This window comes from Etheostoma spectabile, chromosome 23 (assembly GCF_008692095.1).
Source record: "Etheostoma spectabile isolate EspeVRDwgs_2016 chromosome 23, UIUC_Espe_1.0, whole genome shotgun sequence".
NCBI classification, from domain to species: Eukaryota; Metazoa; Chordata; class Actinopteri; order Perciformes; family Percidae; genus Etheostoma; species Etheostoma spectabile.
The window spans coordinates 4220069-4241449 of record NC_045755.1 but is presented as its reverse complement, the minus strand read 5'-3'; the positions used below and the strand labels follow the sequence as shown (position 1 = coordinate 4241449).

The 21381-nt window shown below is 41.1% G+C and overlaps 1 protein-coding gene across 2 annotated transcripts in view; it reads right to left on the bottom strand.

The window, feature by feature from the left end:
• The window catches only part of LOC116672813 (chemokine-like protein TAFA-2), an 82323-nt gene that overhangs the window by 16672 nt on the left and 44270 nt on the right, over positions 1–21381 (bottom strand). The window contains exons 2-3 of one of the 2 annotated variants that reach the window (XM_032504718.1): positions 14178–14281; positions 830–985 (exon numbers count right to left, since the gene is read on the bottom strand). In XM_032504718.1, the coding sequence (XP_032360609.1) occupies positions 830–985; positions 14178–14280 (259 nt within the window). In that variant the 5' untranslated portion in view covers position 14281. The remainder of the gene's footprint in view (positions 1–829; positions 986–14177; positions 14282–21381) is intronic. The other variant, XM_032504719.1, reaches the window with a different exon arrangement.

Sequence of the window (21381 nt, the reverse complement as noted above, 5' to 3'; positions counted from 1 at the left end):
ATCCTGGTTTTGTGCAACAGGCCCCCGGACTAAAGGTTAAAGTAAATGTTTTGGATCAATTGTTTTGAGACCCTAACGCACTCGAACCTCTGTTAGAATTTACTTGGTGTTTTTTGCATCATCATTTATGTAGTTTTGAATTAAATGTCCCATGAAATGGAACTACAGTACCCTTGAGCATGATCTTGTGTTGGGGAGACACAAATGTTTTTGCACTGGGGCTTATTAGTGGAATGCACCTAGGTGCTCTAGTACTCTAGTAGCATGTGAATGCAGTTTAATCCGGACTGTGCAGACTGCAGTGTGTGCCAGTTCTTCTTCTTTTGTACCACCTTTTAATTGCACCTCCAGCACCTAGCTGAGCCTTTAAGCCAGGTGAGCAGTTAACACTTTAATCCTTCTGACATTTTGAAGACCAAACTATTAATTGAGAAATTTATCAACAGATTAATTAGAAATCCACACCATATGAAGGTTTTGAATTGAAAGGGCGTAATTATCATATGCAGTTGTCACCAATCCTTTCCTCATATTGTATGAAAAAAATCTTTGAGTGTGTGTAATGCACTAATAAAAATCACTTTTTCCTTATTAGTATTTGTTAATGTGTAAGTCAACATGTATGTAATTAACTAATGTGGCATAATGTGTCAACTGTGACATTTATAAATGATCTCAGTCGGGCTACTTTGCTCTATGTGTTGCCCCTGACAACACTTAAGTAAGTTAGTTAGAGTGAAGATCTCGGCAAAACTAATCCTCAAGATTTGTGGAAAGGAGCATCTGCAGAAAAAGAAAATAGCTCATGAAATTTTCAGCCGGAGCATACCGTCTACACATGACGGGGCTGCTCTGGTGGTGCCGGCCACTTGCCCGGGAAAGCAGGAGCACTTCACAGTTTGCGACCGCTCCTCGATTTTGTTCTTGTTGCAGCAGCGATGCAACGCCACCACCTCACAGGTGCCTGTTCGGACATGATGCGCTGCTGGAGAGAAAGGAAAGATAAAATAATCAGCAAGGATTCAGTCAAGTGGTGGTTATGTCTACACACTGCTAGCCTTGGGTTGAGTCCCAAAAGAATATCTCTCTTGGGTCTCTATTGTCTGCTCTGTATGCGCCTCATCAGTCTCAATTAAAGAAAGAAATTAACAGGGCGAGCTAGACTGCTAATTTTCTTAAAAGGGGCCTTTTATGACAGAGGGTTCTTTTTTCCTCTTTATGTGCTTTATTCTTTTGAAAGTATATTTTTTGAGTGGCTTTATTTTTTAGGGTTAATGCTAGTTTTTATTCATACCTCTCCACTGTTAAGCCTTCTCTGTTACAAATTTGTACTCTCCGAGCGCAGGCCAAGATACTGTAGCTCTGATGACATCAGGGTTATTTTTTCACTTGACAACGCTCATCAAGAGACGACTTACCATGCCTGGTAGACTGAGTGTAAGATCAGTAGAGTGACCTTATTAATTAAAACCTCTCAAAAAGTACGCCTCCAAAAACACTGGAACCAAAATTTCCCATAATGAAACTCCATAGCATCATTCATTAGACCATCCCTAACTGGTAAATGCCCGTGTTTTTAAAACCCAACACTCTGAATTCGTAACCCAGGTTTTCTATCATAAATGTGAAGTCTTAAAGATACTCTTTGAAGTTTTTGGTAACTCTCAATCACGATGGCATCCCTATGACGGCTCTCCATCGTGATGCCAGTCAACCATCACGATGGACAATGATATATCGTCCATCGCCACAACCCTATAGACTATCTTACAGATGACCAGTTCAAGCACTGTACTTACTGTTGAACCTACTCGTCATCTTCAAAGATGGGATCCAGGAGCAGAGTGTGGCAATAAAGGCAAGTTTTTTTCCGCATCACTTTTATTTGCTTAAATTAATAAAATATGTATAGATAATACCAACTAATGTACCTAAGCAATTGAAAATATGCTAGTGTATTTTCTTTATAAATTAGAATTCTGTAAAAAGTGGCTGGTAAAATTGGGCATCCACCAGCCACTGTGGCAGAAAAGTTACTTTGCCACCCTGGGTACTAACACCACCCCCCCCCCCGTACCATCACAGGTGCTGGCTTTTGAACTTTGTGCTGATAAATATCTGGATGGTTCTTTTCCTCTTTGGCCCGGTGGACCATGATTTCCAAAAACAATTTGAAGCGTGAACTTGGTCAGACCACAGCAGTCCATCTCAGATGAGCTCGGGCCCAGAGTAGCCGGCGGCGTTTCTGGGTGTTGCTGATATATAGCTTTTGCTTAGCATGGTAGAGTTTTAACTTGCACCTGTAGATGTAGCGACAAACTGTGTTACCTGACAATGGTTTTCCGGAGTGTTCCTGAGCCCTCGTGGTAATATCCTTTTACATAAGGGTTTTTAATGCAGTACCTTCTGAGGGCTCGAAGGTCACAGGCATTCAGTGTTGGTTTTTGGCCTTGCCGCTTACGTGCACACATTTCTCCAGATTCTCGGAATCTTTTGATGATATTGTGGACTGTAGAAGATGAAATCTCTAAATTCCTCGTAGACGTTTGTTTACACAGTTGTTCACAGAGTGGTGAACCTCGCCCCATTGTTGCTTGTAAACGAGGGGATGCTCCTTTTAGAGCCAAACATGACAAATTCACCTGTGCAACGTTCCAGACAGGTGTTTTTTTTAGCAGTCCTCAACTTTCAGTCTTTTGTTGCCCCTGTCCTAGCTTTTTTTGGAACGTGTTGCAGGCATCAAATTCAAAATGATTGAATATTTGCAAAAAACTAAGTTTATCAGTTTGAACATTAAATATCAAGTATTTGTATTGTATTCAGTTGAATAGAAGTTGGAAAGTATTTGCAAATCAATCTGTTTTTATTTACCTTTTACACAACGTACCAACTTCATTGGAATTAGGGTTTTTAGCACTAGCAGCAGCTTTAAGCAGTGTAGTTGAGGTAACCAATCAAGACCTGACATTTCAAACATCATAAGGAACAGTATTACATCATGATAAGTGTATTTGAAAGAAAAAGTACCTGTTAAATAAATAATATCTGAAGTACGGGATGGTAATGATTGGAACGGATACCTTTCCAGATTTCCCAAAACAGGCAGCAGCCTTAAAATAAAATTCAGATATGTGATGGGGAAAGTGCAGCGCTGCAGTCTTTGGAGCCAATTTCCAGATCACGCTCCATTGTCTGAATTATTTAGAGCCTGAGCTGCTCCATTCTCTTTTAATTGCATGTGACATTTTCTTGAGGTGTCCTTCTGCTGAGATACTCACTGCTGCTGCAGTAAACAGTAAATCTGAAATGACTGCGTGAAACTGGTCCTAACTGTCTGTACTGTCGTGGCTCAACTAAACCCAGTTAATTACGTCTTCACTTCGGCGTGTTATGTCGGTGGACAGCAGCACATTCAAGCTGCTGTAACAAGCAACTACTGAGACTAACAGTGATGGAGTCAGCTGCTCTGCTGAGATGAAATGAGATTAAATCTGACAAATGTGTTGTGTAACTGTTGAACAACACTATACCTTAGAGATTTACCTGTTACCTTTTTTGTTTAGAACTCGGAAAAACACTGCATTCAGTGGGAAACTTATATTCCACCCACCATATGTTTTTCTCCTCCTACACTGGCTTACCGACGATCTGTGATTGCACAGCATCAAACATTTCACTGATGGCTGCTGCTGCTGGAATACACAAGTAAACAGCAGGTAGGAAAGGACAGAATCCATTTTTTAAAAAGCAAAAAGACAGAGACAGGAAAGGCAAGTTGTGCTTTTATGATGCACTGTACTTTTGATAGCATGTCTGCTCTAACAACCAACCCCCCACACTCCTCGTCTGTTCTCATATATCAAAAATAAATGCAGATAGTTGCCCGGAAGTAGTGGGATGCTTACTCATGCTCTGGCCCAAAGAAGAGAGGATATGAAAGACAAGCACACAGCAAGCCGAGCTGCTTCAGATGTAAGAAGTGCTGCCAGGATCTCTCTCTAAATGACGCGCTTCACACTGAGAGGATGTGGTTTTTCTGACTGGATTTGGAGTTCTGTCTTGCAAACAGGCTTCAAACCTGTTGCGCTGCCGCTGAGACAGAGAGGATCCCTCTGGCCCTGGACATGCTGCTGCTGCCGCTGCCTTTGGGTTTTGTAGATTGTTGTCTTTCACAGTTTCAAAAGACAAGCATGATGCCATGAAATTGCAAAACAGGATTCATACTGCTCTCGTCTCCATGGTTCCTGTCTGCATATCTAATGCCGCGATCCAAAAAAGTAAAAATGCCAAAAAAGAGATAAAAGTATTATAGACATGTTTTGGGAGAAGGACATAGAATTTAGAAATTGTGTGGGACATGTACTGTACTTTTAACTCAGCTGACCCTGTGTAACTGTGCAACTAATAGTTTTGGACGAAACCAAAGTTAGTTCTAATTCTCTAAACTAATAAGAAACCTTTTTGTTTTTTTATTAGTTCAGTTGCCTTAACTGAACCGCTTTCTGAACCTAACAAATGCTTGTTTCATATTTTTTCCGCTGTAAATCAAATAAGACATCATTCTTGTTTGTCTCACTTAATCTACACTTCTCAATTTGTTCTCATTAAACAAATTTCACAATTTTTTTCACACAAATTTTGCGATTTGTCTACATTTTGTAAAGACATTAACGGTTCCCAGACATTGAATCATTCTGACTTTTCCTTTAGTGACACATTTGTGGTTTGGAGTGAAATGTCTCAGGTATTTGATGGATTACCATAAAATTTGCTCCACACATAACTCCCATCCCCTGACTTGTCATCATCCGGTCGAAATTTCAATTGGCCAACACTTGTCAAAAACTAAGATGGCAAACCTGATGCACATTATATCTGCTAAACATCAAAGCGCTTCATTATCCAAATAAACCCTAACCTTGTCTCAAAAAAGTCTAACAACTAATCCTCAACTTCCTCCAATTAAGTTTCCTTCACGCAAGTCCTGTCATTCTCACATTTTGTACTCTTTCTGCTCATTTTTTATGTTCTTAGATTGTGGTTTGCTTTTGTGTGGGGGGAAAAAAAAATACTTTTGTCTTTTATCTACTGTTGACTTATTTCCCTCTTAAGCAGCTCTAAACTGCAAATCAGTGCCTCCTGAGAAGCCATTTTGATGTAGTATAAAGGTTTAAGTTATTTGTTCTTCAGCCAGAAAAATACAATCGGGGGTAGCAGTTCAAGAGAAGTGGTTCAGGGAATTTTCTTTGATTGCAATTTTGACACACCACACTTTTGGGGAATAATAGCACAAAGTAAAATGGGGAGTGAAGATACTACGTATCATCTTTCAGACATTCTGGCACTGTCGCTATCCTTTTTAAATTGATATTCTAAAATGGTATCATGCAGAGAGAAAAGAAATCCACATCCAGTAACACAGACATTTTCAGAACAAATATTTAACAAAAGGAAACAAAAATGGGCATCATGGACGTACGAAAGTCAGACCTGACCCTAACGGATGATTTGCTACAGTTTTGTTTTCACTTAATTGTAAAGCTTATGAGTGAAAAGGGAATTTGCATTTCAAGTGAATTTAATGCTGCCAGTTCCAAACAAAAGCCCTCAGGCTTGTTACGTTGCTTTGCAGGTAAAAGGAATAAAATGATGTACAGTAAAGAGGCACAAAAGAAATAGTTTCATTGTGTGCACAGCCCAGTGTTTTCAGTGCTATTTGCTCATGTGCTTTTGTATCACACAAACGGAGACACTAGTCCTCTGCTGATGCAAGCATTGAAGACATTTAAGATATGACAGGGTATAAAAAGAGCGCAATTGTCTACATTCTAGCTCAAACCTGCTGGAGACAACAGGACAACAGACGTTGCAACTGCAACTCAAGCTATCCTTCTGCAATAAGTTCCACTGAGTTAGGTCTGATGTGATGACACTCATCAACAGACTGTGTTGGAAAAATGAAAACGCACTGTTTGCATCACACGTGTGAGCTTTCAGTAATCCACATCCAGTGAGGCGAAGCATAAATCATCTTACCAAAAGGAGAAACCTGTTTGAAAATGTAATGCAACCTTTTCACGGCTAATCGGAGCAAAGAACTTAGTGAGTGCAAAGTAATTGCTTACTTTGACAGGCCTACTGATTTGATGTAGTAAATGCCGACTGACACAATCTCCCAGGGTCTTAATGGCCATGCATAGCCCAGTCTCAGGCCCAACTATCACTGTAATAGCATGGTTATAGTAATTACATGATCATTTAACAAAGCATAAATTGCTCTTGACTTGTTCTTGAATGATTTCTTGACAAGGTGCCAAGTGGTACATATATTACAAGATATTATAAAATATGAAGAACAGAAAAAAACTGAGGCATCAGTCTGACAAAAAGACAGTTTGGATCCTCCTGTCCTTCATAAATGAGCCCCTTCCTCTTCTACCTGCTCAAAGTGTTCTTATCTCAAAGTTTAAAAAAAAAATCCTTTTTACTTCTGTTTATTACTGTCGTTTGGATTCCTAGCAACTTTCAATAATAGACAATAATTACCTGTCTCTGTCCTTTTGTCTTTTGGCCTTGCTCTCATATCTGCCTGGCTTGGTTGAATTTACTTTTGTACAGCAAATTAGTCAACCCGTTCCAACAACGCCAGTGAAACACAATGTTTTATTTGTACAGTAAGGAGGATTAACACTTGGCTGTTTTTTTACTCTCCGTGCTGTTTGCTTGTTGCATTGCTGAGGCTGGATCTTAATTTTTGTTTCAGAGCTGAAAATGTGATAACATACTTTTGCAGTACTGTAAGAGAAGACACAATAGCGCACTAGCTGGTACTTTGCCTTTTTCCTGAACAGGCCTCAGTGTGTACTGTTGTCTGTCATTGTATATTGTTTACTGTATGCCCTGTTGTCTGATGTGTACAGTGCTGTGGAAATTAATTTCCCCTTGGGGACAATACAGTCTCTCAACTGTGCAGCAACTACATTGAAATTGAATTTGCTGAAAAAATTAAGCCTTTTAAATTTAAAGCAATACTGTGCCTTTTGACTCTCTGGCAGATAGCTAAATGACAAGATTGGTAAAACAAACAACTCACTTTAAATAAGAAGCTACAGCCAGCACCTGAAGCTTACCACACTTATCTCATGTGTTTATACCTTAAAAAAAACACACGTCAGTGTGAGGTTGCCTGGCAACAAGCTGAGGAAGTTTGTCCCTTTTTGTAAAACGATAATATATTGTATAAGTTAAAGTAAACCCCAAAAGCTGCTTGGAATCAAACTTGGATCAGATCCTGAGAACTAACATGAACTCCCGACACTTGCGTGAATCCTTTGAACCAAAGTTGCTTTCAGTGAGTAGTGGGCCATTTCTCTCTAAAATGACTCTGCTTGAGAAGCTTTTATAGCTTGGTCTCTGGAGACGCAGGAGAAACGGTAAATGATGCATACTTTGTATCATTCACGAAGCTGTTGTGAATGATAGTTTAATCATTGCTGACTGTTTGCTGACAAAAATACCAGCTCTCATATAGAGAAATGATCTCACTGAGTGCAATTCCCTCTGTACAAACCTACATAACGAGGTGTGTAATTATGCTAATGGTGATGAACAGATATTCCCCTCCAACTATTTGTTACTTTGTTGCTAGCAGGTCAGAAGAGTGACAGATGAGGATCCGTCTTTCAGCCACAATTACAACTCCGATTCAGGGAGCCAAACTTACTGTAAAATGCTCAGCGTGTGGATTGATTGTAATGTTTAAGTTTGGGCTCCTGTAGTGTCTCTGGCTGTTAGTTACTGCTCTCTCAGGGGTGAAAGCAGTGTTTTTCTTTCTTGGCAAGGTGCTTCTTATGCATCATATAAGTCATTTTTATTACAAAGTGCAGAAAGTCCAAGGTGCAGAGCAAGCAACAAACTTTGATGCATATAACACAAGACCTAGTGTACAGTAAGTCAGACACGGAGGTCATGCGTCAGCGCAACATTTACAACTATAAGGGAAGCACCTCTACTGTACTGCAAACTGTGAAACTACACCAACACCGCCTGAGTGCTAATTGTCTAAAAATACTGAGTGTGAACCATCAAACGTATTTCATTCCACTCAGGCTCCAGTTCCCCTTAGAGACCTGCATACTTTTATTCTTGCTAAGGGTTGGCTATTGTAGACACTGAAATCTAAGGCTGTAATGTGTCTGCAGAGATCACACACTAGCACAATTTGAAGGTCAGAATTCAAACTCTCGACACCTAATTGGGCAACCATAAAATCTGAAGGTGCTCTGCCCAGAGATATGGTGCATTCTTAAAGCCAGGTGGAGATGTATCCCTCTTCGAGCTAGCATGCTACACGCTAAAGATGGCAGGTTTTGAATACAATTTTAATTATGCAATAAGGCAGGCCTCCTTGGTTCTTTCAGGAAATGATTAGGCTTGTTCGAGATGTGCCAGGTCTGCGCAGAATTGATCACAGGCGATCGCCACCCGTTGTTGCCGGTTAGATTTGTGTCCGACTTGATCCCGACGTCATACACGCGTAGGCAACGATAATCTCACAAGATCAAGGCGGCCGCAGTTCTGAGACACAGGCAGCGCAGTTGCTTTTCACCGACTACAAGACCCAGGTGGACTAAGAGCATGCTGGGAAACGCCGTCTTCTCAGCTGATTTAACAGCTGATTGGTTCAGAATTGACTCAACATGTTTTATATAAACTTTTTATTGAGTTTGAATTGGATTTTAATGCCATTTGTCTGATTTAAAGACTTATTCTGTACAGAGCACATGTTGTGTGGCTGATAGTTGCGTTTAAAAGTCAGAGAGACTAAATCCATTTTTAGATTAAGGATCATCTACAGTGTGTTAATTAAAATCAGCAACAGATCACATGTAGAGCATTTTGACAGCTACTCTGTCATAATTAAAACAACTGGAGACTGTGTACAAGCTGATATATGGGTCTGATAAAATTATATTGAATCAGAATTGCACCAGTGTTTGTCACTTCCTCTTCAACCTGAAGGCTGCTGAAATCGAGGCACGGCGCAGTTCATCTCGAGCGCACCTATTGTAAAAATTTACTAAATATTTTTTCATTTACTAATTACTAATCTAATTGGGACATTTTGGGACCACTTGATGGGGATTGGCGTAACTGTGTATCCAGCTAATTTAAATAGCTCATACTGCTGTATTGTGTGAACACTTAACTTCATTTAATATTTTATCTGGCGTTTTATCTGTGTTTTTTTTCTCCCAGAGTGTACTGTAGACTTAACTAGTAAGGTCTGACAATCCAAGGCAATTTGTTTTACATTGACCTGATTAATTCATGTAAGCTAATGTCACCTACTAAACTGAGGATCTACTCTTGCATATCTGTTACAAACTGACTTGTCAAATATATGCTCAGCGACCTGTTGATTGTGTCAGGGTCTTTTTGTCGCACTCGTTTCAACATTTTTAGTCTTTGCATTTTACTCCTTTTCTTTCACCAAACTCACTAACAACACTATTGGAATTGTGTGAACAGCCAAGCTGATCTTTGCAAGATCGTGAGTGATAGGGAGCTAACATAAAAATAAGTAAATAATAACTATAATAAGTTTAGGGATTTAGAAAAAGAAAATGCCCCACACATTTCTAATCCTATTCAAGTTATGCCTTGACTAGGGTTAGGGATGTCATGACATGACATTTGAAATGTCAAATGTCAAAAAGTGCTAGCAAAAAATAAATAACAAAATATGTTATTAAGTTGGAAATAGCCACAGCCTCGCACTCGGAGTCCAACATTAACAATTACTATGTCTTGCACCTTACTGTAGCTGTATGCCTTGGCTGCTGAGATCATTCAGCTGTGTCTGTACTGTCGACGCTTCCTGTTCATGCCAAACGGCCGCACGTATGCTGAAGCTCGGAGAGACTCAACTGCTGCAAAGAAGATAATTGTTGTGCATGTTCCATTTTTTTGTTCAGAAAGCATAACATTCTCGAATGGTTACAAACAATACACTGGAACACAGGAACGCATCCCAGGGCCGCAAAGAAACACAAAAGGAAAAACTGGAGGGAGGGAGCCAAAACAACATGCAGAAACAGACACACACAGACAGACAAAAGACAAGGGACCACTCACAAACAAAAGAAAAGGCTGCAGCACAAAGTCAGAGCATGGTCTTTTAAAGACTAAGCAATGCTGCGCCAAGTGCCAAGTCCTTCCCAGGGCTCCACCTATGCAACCATAGACAGTTCTATATACGTATGTTACGTCCAAAAAAGAAAAGGATCCATGTACAAACAGATAAGTCGTGATGTGGCTTCCAACGGGTTGCAGACATCCTCTTAGCAGCTGTAAGTCTCGCAAACACAGCACATTTTTTGAGCTTTAGAGAGCTGGAAGGCTGACAGGTCATTCAGAATCAAAACCTTTGTTTTGCATGTTCCTTTGAAAACCTTTTACTGTCGCCATTCCTTTCAATTTCTGCTACTGTCATACTGTAAGGGATCATCACAGCTTTTTGTAGATTCACATAAAAAAATAAAATAAGTAGAATCAACACAATTGTCCCATAAGTAAACACTTCTTAATGTAAGCCTAATGTACCTTAAATTAAATACATAAAGCATGAATTGTTTTACTTTCACCCGCACATCCTGTCAGGATGCCATGCATTTTTGTGCCCTAAAAGGTGCAAAACGTCTAATTCCCAAATCCCATAATACATCAAATGTATCCAAGTAGTAGCAAAGGTGATAAAACAAATCCTCCATTTATTTCTTAAGAAGAAGAAGAAGAAGAAACGACAAGGAAAGGGAGAACAAGTTGAATCTGGAAGGTGTCATGTGCAAGCACATTAGAAGGTAACTCAATGGATCCATTACAATAGATACTAATGAAAATAAATCGGATGTCCCCACAATTTATGAGCCAAGCCAGCCTGGCACCGAGTCCTGTCTGACTCCTCTAATCTGCCTGTCTTCTGGTCAATAAAGGACAAGCAAAAAGGCAAACAGAATGACCACTGACACGTTTTAAGTTTGTGTTGTAAACATCCACAGTAGCAAATGATCACTTTCTGACAGGAGAGTGCAAAGCAAACTGTCTTTTTTCACACATTAGAGAGGAAAATGAAACCGAATTTCCTAAACTGTCAGAGAGCAAAAAAAAACATGCTTGATATGTGCAAATATGGTCTCGTCTTTGCTGGCACAAACCGGTTATTTAAAGAAGTGAAAGCTCATATGTGCATTAGAACATCAACTTGTCCGCTTACTGAAATGAAATAAATTCCCCCTGCTTGTCAGAGAGGGAGCTTAGTTTTCTTCTTCATGTGTTCTCGGGGAAGAAATGCATTCTTACACGTTCTTGGTTCATTTCATCCCTTGATTGATAACAGGTTTACAGCAACAGAAATAACACACAGGGGAAATCAGACGGGCTGCAGTGGCTATCAGAGAGAAATTGAATGTGTGCAAGATTATCCTAAACCACTTCCTGCTGAAATGATGAGCGCCTTGAGTGGGGATCGCTGCCAATCAAAGGAACGCACATCAAAGCGCCGCACTCTAATCTAATTGGTCGAGAAAGAGAAGAGAGGTATGCATGATTTCTGTCATGCTCACAAATAGACATCCTGTCCGGCAGCAGCGCTGCCTGTACACCACCAATTACCTGAGGCAGGGCATTGTCAGCGGGGCACCCAGTGATGAAACGTGGGTTGGCCTCTACTAGTAATGTTGCTGAGTTGCCATAATTGATCTCCCTGGGTTTACGCGTGACAACTCGCCAACACTTTTAATGAGGCAGGGGGAGATGAGTTTGACTCGTACCTCCAAAATAGCTGTTTTGATCCAATTACTCCCCCATTTACTACTGTGCCATTTTTATCTGTGATGCCGCACGGTGAGAAATTCCTTTTCCAAACACCTCATACGACAAGTGGAAGCCACTGTGGCAGCACTCTCCTTGCATCCTTGCACTCTGTTTTGGATGGAGAGCTGAGGCTTCATACTATGAGCAAAAGCCCAAGCGAGTTACTTTAGTCCTACAGAGCTGAGTGAACAGATGGATGGACACTCAACAAGCTCGTGGACAGAGAAAAGTTGTTTCTGTCTAGATGTGGTGGAGAACTTTGACCTCATATTGAGCCTCTTTTGGCCACCCTAATGGGACTGGGCCAAAATGTCTTTTCTTTGATTTATTCTTTACTGAAAGACTCGCACAATGGTCTCACTTTTTTCACACATTTATAAAATGATTTAATATGATAAGAATCACTGTCTACGGCTTAACTTTCAATGGTTTCTGCTACTTCCTTGTTTTCCTCAATTACTGCCGTTCAAAGTTTCCCTGTTTCCTATATCTATTGGAATAAATGTCAAAGGGGAACTCAGATTTTTCACATCCGTATAAGATTACTAGTTATAAAGAGAATGACTCGTCCTGTGAAAACAGTTGTTTGTCTTCTCTGAAGCAGCTTTGTCAAGTCTAAGAAAATAACCCTTGATGATGTCATAAGGGATATCTCGGGCTGGGTTTAGAGAATGTATTACTAAAGGTATAGTAAGCCGGCATTTAAAACTGTGGAGTTTTTCAGACTGGTAGAACAAAAAAAACACAAAAAGCCTTACTATGCTGTAATACTACGCTGGGAAGACGCAGTCGGTGCTGCCTTCGCCTGCTAATCACATAACACACAATAATGTGTTGGTCTTTTTATGTACAGATGGAGAGTAGTAACATAGATACACTGTACACTGTATGTTCTGGAGGCATGCATAATGCACACTCTTTGGAAACAAATTTCCCCTTTGAGGACAATAAGAGTATCTATTGAGTTGCGTTATGGGAAATGTAGGATGCAAGATTTTGGAGCTTGACCTCCACTAGAGACTACAAGTCAGCACATTTCAGGCCCTGCTGCATCATATTTTATTTGTCTGTTGTTACTTGATTCCCCTAACATTACTGAAGTGCAATACTAAATCACTGGAAAGCCTCTTTTTAAAAGATATTGTTTGAAAATGGTTGGATTGATGGCAAGCTCCTACTTCATTTTAATATCAATTTCTGCTTGCTACATACTAGCTACTTTGGGTTAAATGGATCTGATAAAAGTGATTAAACGGATAAGGCTGGCATTATTGGTGGACCCAAACCAGTGATTCATTAGTTTCTTAATATTTTATGAGTTCTCTACCCTGTCTGTGGCGCTAAGACCCAAGTAGGGATGCCACGGTGAGGACATTTTCCCACCAGTTAATAAACTCGTGACAACATGGATTACACCAGACATTTTACAAGAAAAGATATTCGTGGATGGTGCTCAATATCAGTGGTGCTAACTTTAAATCTCTGGTCTCTATGGTCAAGTTTTCGCTGCAGAGCTCACTTTGGCAGCCTCGTGCTGGGATCAGACAGGTTTTTAATTTGATGAACGTGGCAGCGGTGATATGCAAAAATGAAACCCATTACAAACTAAATGGGTTTTATTGCTATTTTTTTTTTCTTAATGACCGTGGGGGTGGTGGGCAAGTAATCGGTGTCTATTCGGAGTAAGCCCGAACACCGCATAATGGCGGTAACACCAACTACCGCAGAAAGTCTAGCCCCAAGCCCATTTGCTATGACTGGGGATTTCAATCTTATTTTTTACTTTAAAGTCTTACTAAAACAGTTGGGCGTCATACTTTTTAGCAAATGTTACTAAAACAGGAGTATATAGTGATTTTGTTGGACCATTTTCGTTTGTGGAATTCGTTTTGATAAACGTTTGGGGGATTGATTATGAGAGAGAGAGAGAGAGAGAGAGAGAGAGGGGCTCATTGACGTGTTTATCAGTGGAGCTCTGTGGCACAAAGGAATAACATAAATCATGGTTTGGTCTTTTCATGAGGTGTGTTGGCAATAATGAAAATACAGAATATCACCAGCTTTATCCTTCTATCCCACTGCAAAAATTAATCGGAACATCCCAATATAGCACATGTAAACGGAGGTTTAAGGTACTGTTGTCTGTCAGACGATATGCTAGTGATGCTTCTCAACCAACAAGTTACTACAAAAGCTTTGAAATCTTCTGAGTGGTATCATAAGGTATGCTTGGTAAGTTAGAGCAATTGGCACGTGAAAAGACGAGATAAAACCAGGTGTAGATTCAGTTTTAATGTGCTCACCTGTAGCCCCTTCTGTTGTTACGGCCATCTCCCAGACACTGATCACAAGCACCATTACTAGTAGAGCCCCTTTACTTCCGATCTGGGTGTATCGCTCACTCATCCTGGGAAAAAGAAAGCAGGGAATTTATTACAGTGGTAGTTTCAACCGATAACGTTCTTACCTTCAGAATAGGGCTTGGCAGTATATCATTATATCAAGTCAGGAAATGAGACTAGATATCGTCTTAGATGTTGGATATTGTAATTATGCAATAAGTTTGGTCTGGTTTTAACAGCTGCATTACAGTAAAGTGATGTAATTTGTCCGGACTTATTAGACAACTCTAAAAGTTCTATTATTTGCCTTTAACCACTTAAACATTATATGTGAACATATTTTGTTGCGGGAGTCATCCCAAAGGGATTAATAAAGCTAAGTCTAGTCTAAGTCTAATTGTCAACCCTAAAATATTGACATTGAGGTATTTGATCGAGATCGGAATATCGGGATGTCTGATTTTCTCCATATTGTCCAGCCCTAATTTGGAACAGCATTATTCAAGGGCTATATTTACTAGAACAGGAAGAGAGGGCCGCTCCACCAGCTCACAGTTTAACTTCACAATAGCTTAGCTTGTCTGAATGCATTTGCTGGTATCATGAAGGGACACAGGCTTTTATCCTTCTTCCTTTTCAAAACAAACTACAGCTGTGAATGTGCCCAGGATCACTGTCTCCAAATCCTCTCTTTTTCCCTTTGCACCTCCTCTCCGCTCTCCTCCCAACACAAGGCTCTTACAGCAGGAACATGAGCAGAAGGTGAAGACCCTCTGCTGCCCCAACAAGCTTCGATAAGCCTCTCTCGGCTCTAGCACAGAGCAGGCCGCAGTGGCTAATCCAGCCCTCCACAGTACCCTCTCCCCTGCACTCCCTCTCCCTAATGAAGTGGCCACACTCATACACCATCTGGCACAGTGTGTTATCATTGACAGACAGCGATCCAATTTCAAACAGGGGATGCAGGAGCGCTGCGGTAATTACTGGAGGAGGCATGATATCGTGTGGCGTGAGCGTACAATGTTACAAGCTGCGTTTGCGACTTATTTGCCGCCTCATATCTGCCTGCCTCATTGACGTATAGATTGGCCAAACCTCGTTGGGGTTCTCAGATTATTTGTGTAATTAAGTTTATTTTGGCGAGGCGAACATGACCTTTTTCCTAGATTTTCCCAGTGTCACACAAGAATCATAATTGAGCGATCAAGTCGAAATAGCACAGACTCGCATGCCTAAGATTAGAAAACAAGATGTCTATCATCAAGACACGCAGATAGTGACAACATATACACAAAGAAAACAATGTCTTATACTGACTACATGCACATTCAAAAAACACCTGGCCAACAATTGTTGTCTTTTAACTTTTCTAAAATAACGCGAGAAAACACCGGGTGGAGACAGACGTACTGATGATTGGGTCTCTGAAGCATGAACTCCACTTGTGAATGTTTCAAATTTCTATGTCTATTGATAATTGAGTTAAAAATCATTTAATGTTGCATTTCATTTGTTACTGACTTCAAAGAAAAGCTTGACTCTGCTTAGTTGTCTGGCATCCTCACAGTGAAAGGAATGAATAATTGCACTTCAATTGCACTTTACCCATGTAATGCAGATTTTGATTAATTACTGTTCCAAAAGTGTATACTTTTATATTTATACTATAGTATACAGTTGCTTGAGAAAGTTTACACACCCATGCTAAAGTTGATTTAAAAAGAGGAATAAAAAAAACATCTTTTTGAAATTTAATGCCTTTTATTCAAACAATTTAGGAAAATCCAACCTTTAAAGCACACCAAATTTGTATTGAATAATGTATTGTAAATAAATAAATGTTCTTAAATTAATTAAATTCGTAAATTACGGAATGAAATTCTTCAGTGGGTTTGTCAATATGGGACAGAAAACCTGTTTCCGCTGAGTCCGCAACATTCAAGGCCGACCTTGGGCTTTTTGTATTTTAGTGTACGTCTCTTTGTCATCAATGCAAAACCGATTGTCCTTCACGGACAAATAGATTTGAAGTCTAGACCAATCCTGACCAATCCCATTTGCTCTGTTTAGCTGGAAACGGATGTGATGTAGTCACTGTAGGCCTTACCGTATAAATTGAAATTATTTAGGTCAATCATTGCTAAAACCAATAAATACAAAATATTGATTCTGTGGAAAAGAATCATCAGGGAAAAAATCACGATACATACATGAAATGATTTTTCTTTTCCACCCCTATGAAATATGTCTATAATATTGTCTTAGCTGACAAGATCTATACCACTCATATTTTGAGAGTGGAGTCTGACTGCTCATAAAAGACAAAGGTCTTTGTCTACATAAAGGACTTAGGTGATCACCTCACATCAGCTTCAGTAAGATGGCGTGTGGCTTAGCAGTTATCGAGTGTTAATGACGGATGGATGGTTAGCAAAACATTGTCAGGTAAGCAGTGTGTCACTATTACTGTAATCCTGCCTTATCTGCTATGATTAGGGATATTCTACTTTTCTATTTTCCAGAGTATTCACTGGCCATGTTGGAAATATCTGAACATCATTTAGCCGCTTACCCAGAGGAGAAAGAAAAATCCACCAAACAACTAAATCACCAAACAACTAAATAAATGGGCCCAACTGCGCTTTTATGGTGGATTTTTCCATCAGCAACATGTCTCTAAGATTGGTAGCTTCACGCCAGTCAGGACAGAATTCAAAGGTACCTGGAGAGACGTGTGGAAGGAGACTCAAACGTTGAGTGTGATGGCAACATAATGGTCAGGTTTATGTCTTTTCTCAAATGGAGCTGCAGTTTTACACTTGTACTTGTATTAGAGCAGTGGGTGCAAATGTGGACCTTCATGGCGACAGATTTATAGCTGCTGTTTAGCCAAAGAAATGTAGGCTTGGTTGGGGGGGAGGGAGTGTGTGAGTGCAGGCCAGAGCACTACAGCATCATTTGTTGGGTGCTGTATAAGGGTGCAATTCTATAAATGACATCTCATTGTCCCTGAATGTGCTGTGTTGTCATTGGTGCGGCGGTGTACTTGGCAGAGCGAGGCGCTGAAGATTTGTTACAGTTAGAGGCCATTTTACATTCTGCCCTTGAATTGGAGGTCTTTAGATACTTTAGAGAAATACAACATATATATATATATATATATATATATATATATAATATATATATATATATATATATAATATATAAAAAAAATAACTGTTTGAGTTATATCACCATGTTTTCGTAGAAGTAAATGACTGTTTAGCTGCTTTCAACACCCTCCCCCACTGGGCAGATCCGACCAAACCTGGTTCACATCAAACCCTGCTATGTGCCTCTGGTGAAAGGCAACCTCTGACCTCAAGGACAGTGAGGAGATGGTCGGAGGAGGCCTAGCTATGAGACACTTCAGGGTGTTTGAGGTGACAGACTGGGATGCACTCTGAGCCACATGGAGAGGACATAGATGGCTGACTGAGTGTATCTCGATTACATAAACTTCTGTGTGGACTGCACTGTCCCAGCAAGGACTGTTCAGTGGTACCCAACACAAACCGTGGGTAACAAAGGAATCAAGAACATCCTGAATGCTAAGGAGGGCTTTCAGAGCTGGGAATAGGGAGGAGGTGAGGGCCATTCAGGGGGACCTGAAGGTGAGATCAGGAGGCTAAGGAGAAGTACAGGAGGAGCTGAGCGTAAACTCCAGCAGAACAACATGAGGGAGGTCTGGAGCGGAATGAGGACCATCACTGGCTTCAGACCAGCTGGCAGCAGAGGAGTTGAAGGCAGCTTGGACAGGGAACGAACTCAATCTGTTCTTTAACAGATTTGATGCTCGCTCCTGCCCATCCCCCATTAACACAAACTGCTGTCTCCTCCCAACCCCACTACTTCCCTCCCCCCCTCATGTCCCTTGTCCTCCTTCCAGGAGAGCCCTACCTCCCCTCCTCTAGCCCTCCGGTTAACACCTCTCTCCAGCCTGACTCCCCCTCCCCCTACCCCCTGTGACCTCTGTGTGCCTCACTGCTGACCGGTGAGACAGACTGACCAGACTCCACTCTAATAAGGCTGCAGGCCCTGATGGTATCCATCCTGGGGGCTCAAAGCTGTGCCTCTCAGCTATGTGGAGTCTTTCACCATGTCTTCAACCGAGCCTTAGCTCCAAAGGGTCCCCATGCTGTGGAAGACATCTTGCCTCGTTCCTGTGCCAAAGACGCCACGTCCCAGTGACGCCAAGGACTACAGACCCGTGGCACTGACCTCCCACATTATGAAGACCCTGGAGAGACTGGTTCTGGAACAGCTGCGGCCCATGGTGAGACCTCTCCTGGACCCCTTCCAGTTCGCCTACCAGCCCCGGTTGGGAGTTGAGGACGCCATCATCTTCCTGCTCAACCGCATCTACGCCCACCTGGACAGGCCGGCAAGCACGGTGAGGGTCATGTTTTTTGACTTCTCCAGTGCTTTCAACACCATCCGGCCGGCCCTGCTGGGTGAGAAGCTGACAGCGATGAAGGTGGATCCCCCCCTCGTGTCCTGGATTGTTGACTACCTGACTGGCAGACCACAGTATGTGCGCCTGCAACACTGTGTATCAGACAGAGTGGTCAGCAACACCGGGGCCCCGCAGGGGACTGTCCTCTCTCCCTTCCTCTTCACCATCTACACCACAGACTTCAACTACCACACAGAGTCCTGCCATCTTCAGAAGTTTTCTGATGACTCTGCTGTGGTTGGATGTATAGCGAGGGGGACGAGGCTGAGTACAGAGCTGTGGTGGGGGGACTTTGTCACATGGAGTGAGCAGACCATCTACAGCTCAATGTGACAAAGACCAAGGAGCTGGTGGTGGATCTAAGGAGAGCCAAGGCAGCAGTGAGCCCTGTTTCCATCCAGGGGGTCAGTGTGGACATCGTGGAGGACTACAAATACCTGGGAGTGCACTTGGACAATAAACTGGACTGGGCCAAGAACACTCAAGCCCTCTACAGGAGGGCCAAAGCCGTCCTATTTTTGAGGAGGTGAGGTCCTTAACATCTGCAGGAATGCTGAAGATGTTTTATGGTCTGGGTGGCCAGTGCTATCCTCTTTGCTGTGCATGCTGGGGCAGCAGGCTGAGGGTAGCGGACGCCAACAGACTCAACAAACTGATTCGAAGGCCAGTGACGTCGTGGGGTGGATCTGGACTCTCTGTCGGGGGTGTCAGATAGGAGGATGCTGTCCAAACTACATGCCATCTTGGACAATGTCTCGCACCCACTCCAGGCTTGTTGCTCAATCACAGGAGCACTTTCAGTGACAGACTCATTCTCCCAAAATGCACTACAGAGCGCCACAGGAAGTCATTCCTGCCTGTGGCCATCAAACTTTTTAACTCCTCCTCTAAGTGTCTGACACCACACACACACACACACACACACACACACACACACACACACACACACTTGAGAGGTTGAAACTGGACAATATATCTGTATTATCTGTTTTGTGCAATAACACTGGCCTGACATGTGTGCAATCTCAAATACCACAATTATTATTATTATTATTATTTAACTTTTCACCATTCCAAATCCTTAATATGTGAATTAGTAAATAATGTATAATAACATTCCTTTATGTAAATACCGTACGTATCCAATTCCTTATATTTCTTTATTTCTTGTATTTCTACACATTATTAATATTGTGCAACTACAACACAGAGTTTCCCTTCGGGGATCAATAAAGTATTTCTGATTCTGATTCTGATTCTGATTCTGAACACAACTAGAGGATCCAGCCTGTATTCAGTACATAATGGTGTGGTAGCACTTCTCTACATTTCTTCTAGGTTTTCCAAAACCGTGATTCATTACATAAAAATGATTTATGAGACAGTTTTATGATCTTTTACTTCAATGCTTATGGTTTGGTTGGGGAGCCTTATCATGGTTAAAGGAAACCAACGTGGACCACCTCCAGAAACTATAATCCTGTGCTCCTCATTTAAAGCTGCACTAATTAAAATGTTTGTTACCAATGGATTAAATGACCATGTGTAATGTGCAAAGGGGCACTGGTAATGACAAACCCATAGAGAATTTTCGCCAGACTCTGCAGTTTCTCTCAGCTCTACGAGGCGGTTTAGCATTTATGAGCTACCTTTTTTGGTTTTATGGCCCGCAACTACTGTTTGGTTTGTTCTCACCGCTCTCGTCAGGATCATTTTGAGGCGCAGCAGGCAGCTGCTTTTAGTATATATAAAAATAAAAAAAACTATATTCATTGTACTCTACCTGCTGAGCGTCAAATGTCAGACAATATTGTTAACTAGCTACTGAACAAAGTGGAGCATTTAGCAGCTACAGAGCTAGATATTTCTCTCAGGAGTTGGTATAACCCAAACCAAAGCTCGGAGGAGAGTGAATACTGGAGTTCCATTTGTCAGGTGGCCAGAAACATGACACCAAATGAATGCTAATATTGCTCTGTGTCTGCTGGATGTGTAACTAGGTTATTATTCACTAACATGATTGACATAACGACTTCATACAGTGATATGTCAGCGTTGTAAGAAAAATCAAATTAAATCGATGAATACAACTTAGATAATGTGGAAATGAATTTAAATTCTGCAAATGCATCAGCTCCAACACATAACTCCTCCTGAAATCACATTACATATATGCATGCGTTAACCCACAAGATACGATTGTGTAATTGAGCCGTTTCCCCTGCTTCCAGTTTTTATGCTAAGATAGGCTAACCATGTTTTGACACTAGCTCTGTACTTGCACAGATATGACACAGATATTTGTGTAAGTATTTCCTGGAATTCCTTTAGGCCGGAACAATAAAGATAATTCTCTTAGAAATTATTACTCTGGCATAGTATTGTTACAGGTTTTGTTTATTTATATGTTTGAATAGTGGAGTTTTTCATGGCCACCGGGGACATTATATAGCAGTTTTTAAACACAGCTTCAGACGGGTGTTTAGAAACAAAAGAAACTCTGACTCAGAAACTGTCTATAGTAGTTGGAAGTTTAATTGTTCATTTTAGTCTGGCAATACTTTGTATAATGTATACCTTTAGTCACAGAATAAGTTCTGAAGTGAAATACATTAAGTATGCAGATGATTGCCATAAGCATGAAACATGACATTTGGAGGCTTGCCGATG